Source organism: Amblyomma americanum, chromosome 1 (genome assembly GCF_052857255.1).
Source record: "Amblyomma americanum isolate KBUSLIRL-KWMA chromosome 1, ASM5285725v1, whole genome shotgun sequence".
In the NCBI taxonomy this organism is placed as follows: domain Eukaryota; kingdom Metazoa; phylum Arthropoda; class Arachnida; order Ixodida; family Ixodidae; genus Amblyomma; species Amblyomma americanum.
This window is the reverse complement of record NC_135497.1, coordinates 149,591,697-149,596,230: the sequence shown is the minus strand read 5'-3', so window position 1 is coordinate 149,596,230 and position 4,534 is coordinate 149,591,697. Positions and strand designations below refer to the sequence as shown.

Sequence of the window (4,534 nt, the reverse complement as noted above, 5' to 3'; positions counted from 1 at the left end):
GGTCTGCCATCAACTTGCCCAAGCTTCTATGTTGGCTACAATGCAGCTTCAGATTTTTACCACAGTGAAAACATTTTCTTTCTACAACAAAAGCAATAACTACCACAAGGCACTGTGCAAAAAAATTCCACAGAAACACTTCATAGCATGCAAAATGACAAAATTCGAATAGTGCATCAAAAACTACCTGACTGCCTTTTGTTAAATGGCTGGAAATATAAGCAGTGATGACAGTGCAGTGATGCCTCTCTAAGTAAAGCTTTATTTTGTATTGCTCAATGTATCACTATCTTCACAAGCATGAGGAACACACGAGCACGTAATAACACTTTACATTCTTTATGCACCCATCACAAGTGATATGAAAGAGAGTTCTGCAATGTGGGAAAGCAAGCAAAGACAAAATGGAAGGAGCCGCAAACAAGAACCATATATTAACAAATGCAACCTCTATAATACTATAAAAATCTATAGTATCTTTGCCTATGTTGCCCGTAACCAGATAAAAAATTTGACTGTAAACATATTTGGCTGCATTAGCAGCAGAAAATTGTGCAAAGTATTGTAAGTTCATCGTCGACTTGTGCGGTTTTCTTTCACATTGGTAGAATAAAGTAAACAAATGGCAATATGCTGCAGACAATTGTCAACTGTAGACATGGTGAAATCCTCTGTTGAAGACAAGAATGAAAACAGGGTGTTGCAGCTCTAATTTGAGCCATCCATAGCACTGCCACATGAGCCACTGTCAAAGGGTACAAAGCATTTCCCTGAAAAGCAGGACTCCAAATCATTTGTGCGGATAGAAAACGCTTGTTCAAAACAAAAGGTTTAAAATGACAAGCTGTGTAGCAGACTTCTATATGCTTTTGTCAGGGAAGCAAGCACCACCCGTGACCAGGTACCAGGCACAACACACTGCACTGTCGTTATCAAGGCACTCCATGCTACAAGTGCACCACAATCAGATGCATGACATGGTCTTCACAGATGGCGCACTCTTGAGAGGGCCACAAACGATTTCCGTGTCTCCAAGCTGTGCCAGCCAACAGGGCCACGCTCGCAGTCAGCACAAGCCAGGTATTTCGTTTGACCAACAGTGTTACTGAAGCCAATGTTCTCAAAGGTGTAGATGTCATTTACACACCAAAAGTCTGTCACCTTTTCAAGCATCTTGCTGTCACCATCCACCGTTGGCAAGTCATACTGCGGAAAAGCCAAAGACAAAAGTTGATCTGCAATCCGTGCCAACAATTGCAACCACATGCTCTAACACTGTCCGACACGAATATGAATACTGGATTAAAAAAAAAAAAACAGATGTCAAGCCAACAGATTTTTGCTAATGTCATTCTCATTCATTCATTCATGGATGTTTTATTTTCTACAACGAAGTGGAAGGAGGCTGAGGGAAAAGCCGTGCATCTGCGGCTTGAGAAATCCTCGGCCCCATTAAGGCATACAAAGCAGCGGAGTGAAACAAACAAAAAAGAAAAAGTGACAGGCATTTAAAACTAAAAGCAGAAAGAAAAAAAGCCAATATCATGTGCATCAGACAAAATAGTCAGCAAAAATAACAAGATCAATAAAACGTTTTTGCAACCTGTGTAAATTATTTTTAATATTTGGCATGAATAAAACAACATATAATGTACTATAGAACTTGTATTTGAAATTAAGCATGAAGAAAAATGTTGATGCATATTCATAGAGGGGAGACTATGCAGCCAAATATTTGTACATGGATGAGAGGGGCATATTGAATATATCAATGCCTTCTTGTCTAGAGCATTGAATAATCGCAGAAGAGTATTACGGAGCATTTGTTGTCCATAGGTTGTGTGGCACTTGGGGACTTTCCACTGTTCTGGAATTAGAGTGCTGTAAATTGGATTGTTAAGGGCATAATTCTGCAATTTCATTGAAAGTCGGACTCCATCTCTGGATACTTAAACAGTACTGCCGACATAATTTGTACTTGTATAAGTTGTTTATTTTTAGCACATTAAGCGATGAAAAATTATGAGAAGTTGGTGCTGTGTGTTCCACATTTTCGATGATCCCTATTTTTTTTTTGTAGCCTTTGAATCTTCAGTAGGCTTTCTTTTGTTGTAGTCCCCCAAACTAAACGAGAGTAGGTTAGGTAGGAGGCAAACAGACAATTGTACACCACCTGTTTAACTCTTTTCGGGAGAGCATAGCGGCTGCAATTTAAAACTCCCTTTATGCCACTCAATTTACTTATTAGACTGATAGAATGCAAGACACAGAAGGTCTTGATAGAATGCACGAGAACCATCGCACCCATTCATGTCCGTAGGCATTCACTGACGGATAATCACTGCATGTGAACAAAGGGTTCCCCTTGGGCCTTTCATTCACTTCCAATGGATTTTCACGCAGCACTGCAGAATAGCAATTCCGGCTATGCCACTGGGCCGACTAATAGTCACCAACAAGCCCGTCTCTCTCTATTATCCCCCCACCTTCATGTAATTTCATTACTTTCAGCAGGCCAGCAGTTTTCCGTTACTCAGAAAAATTATCAAAAACTTGCACTGTTGGAAGCACCGATGCGACCTTGTGTCGCCGCGTGTACAGTGTTGTGCGTTTTTATCGTGAATACTTAAAAAAATTTCCCCGCCTCAACCGCTGGCTCATTTGCCGTGAAACTGCACGCAGAGCTTGCGTATTATGGTAACTTTTGTATCGTAGCACGTTTTACAGCGGTACTTACTTAGTTGACCCGTGCATGATGCGAAAACATAATCGCCTACGTAGAGATGGGCTACCAAAACCAGCAGACGACGCTTTTGCGCTTAAGTGCGGCAGTGGCGCCATCTGTTTTCGCCAGCGGAAAGCGTCACGACGAGCCCGTCGAGGAGAGCGTTGCAGCCGTTCCGGCCGTTTCGTCTGCTTCAACTGAAGCGCTTACAACATTTTCGGCTAACTGAGCGGGAAAAAAATATCAGAACAGCTGATTTAACGAGGCTTTACCTTTCAAAAAGTATTGTTTGCAACGCTCGTCTCGGCGGCCTTGTAACGCTTTCCACTGCCGAAAACAGATGGCGCCACTGCCGCCCTTCAGCGAAAAAGCGCAGTCTGCGGGTTTTCGTTGCCGATCTCTACGTAGACGATTATGTTTTCGCACCATGCACGGCTCGACTAAGTGAGTGCCGTAGTCAAACTTGCTACGATACAAAAGTTACCATAATACGCAAGCTCTGTGTGCAGTTTCACAGCAAATGAGCTAGTGGTTGAGGCGGGGAAATTTTTTTTTTTTTTAGTGTTTTCACGATGAAAACGCACGACACTGTATGTACAACCTGCGGCAAAATAAGTAAGGGCATGCGACAGGCGGCCAGAATCAGATATAACTGCACCGTCGCGCCGTCTGAAGTTGCACTTCTGGTGTCGAGACATCGCAGTGCGCGTCCCTTCATGATCGCATGCAGTGGACTAGCAGATAGCATGCAGCGTTCGGCGGTAGGGGCCGCTCTCTTTATTCGCTACCTCACGCTCGCACTTCGACGTGCACTGCCGAACTGCGAGCGTTACGCTCTGAATAAAGAAAGCGACCCCCATCGCCAAACGCTGCATGCAATCAGCTAGTTCACTGCAGGCGAGAAAAAAAGGACAGGGCTGCGAACATGAAAGGACGCGCACGCGCACTCCGATGTCTCGACACCACAAGTGCAACGTCAGACGGCGCGAAGATGCAGTTTTATCTGATTCTGGCCGCCTATCGCATGCCCCGACTTAATTTGCCGCCGGTTGTACATATTAGTCATGAACTCGGGCCTCGGCGCCAGAATGCCTGTCATTAAGACCAACACACAGGAAGCAAGCAATCTGGAGCGCGAATTTGCTAAAACTTGACTGCCAAAAATTGAGATCAGCGTAAACACATAGTCTTACCTGCGTGCAGACCAATTCGCACATGCCAACGTTGAGAATCCGCGACGAGCAGTACTTGCACTCGATGGGCACTTTGTTCTTGCCGTTTTCCACTAGCTTATCCTTTTCTTTCTCGCCGCCAGCAACACCTCGCGGCGCATTTTCTTTGTCGTCCATACCTGCTGGTGTTTTCCCAACGTTTCGTTTACCTCTCGCAAGTACAAGTGCTAATAGGGCAGCACGAGCGCAGGCCACAAGTTTGGACTACACTGATCGAGGTTTCACATCTGGTCAGCTACTAACTGAGATGGCCAAAAGCCGTTGGAAGCAGCGTCTAAAACCACGCAGGACCCAAACCACACGCCGTGTTATGCGGCCAGTCACCGCTAGCGGGAGAACACAGACAGCCGCTGCCACACGAACATTAACGCTACAATGGGGCACTCAGGTAAGGTGGCTAGAGTGGGCAGGTGTGAAAACCAGCCGGGGAAGCATGGCCCCGCAGCGCGCCGATGCCGTGTGGCGGCGCTGACGGCAGAGGCGCGGTAAGGCGTGAAGCCGATATGAGCACTGCGCGTACGTAAGCTAAATTTTTACCACTGATGTGAAAACCTTGTTTTGCTTACCGCACGTTTTC

General features: G+C 45.3%; 1 protein-coding gene across 1 annotated transcript; it reads right to left on the bottom strand.

The window, feature by feature from the left end:
• Nucleotides 1-244: 244 nt before the first annotated feature.
• Nucleotides 245-4,320, bottom strand: strat (RAB interacting factor STRAT). The gene is made up of 2 exons (XM_077647297.1): nucleotides 3,919-4,320; nucleotides 245-1,206 (listed from the first exon to the last, which is right to left on the bottom strand). The coding sequence occupies exons 1-2, from the start codon at nucleotides 4,072-4,074 to the stop codon at nucleotides 985-987; spliced, it is 378 nt and encodes a 125-aa protein (XP_077503423.1). The 5' UTR covers nucleotides 4,075-4,320; the 3' UTR covers nucleotides 245-984.
• Nucleotides 4,321-4,534: the final 214 nt, after the last annotated feature.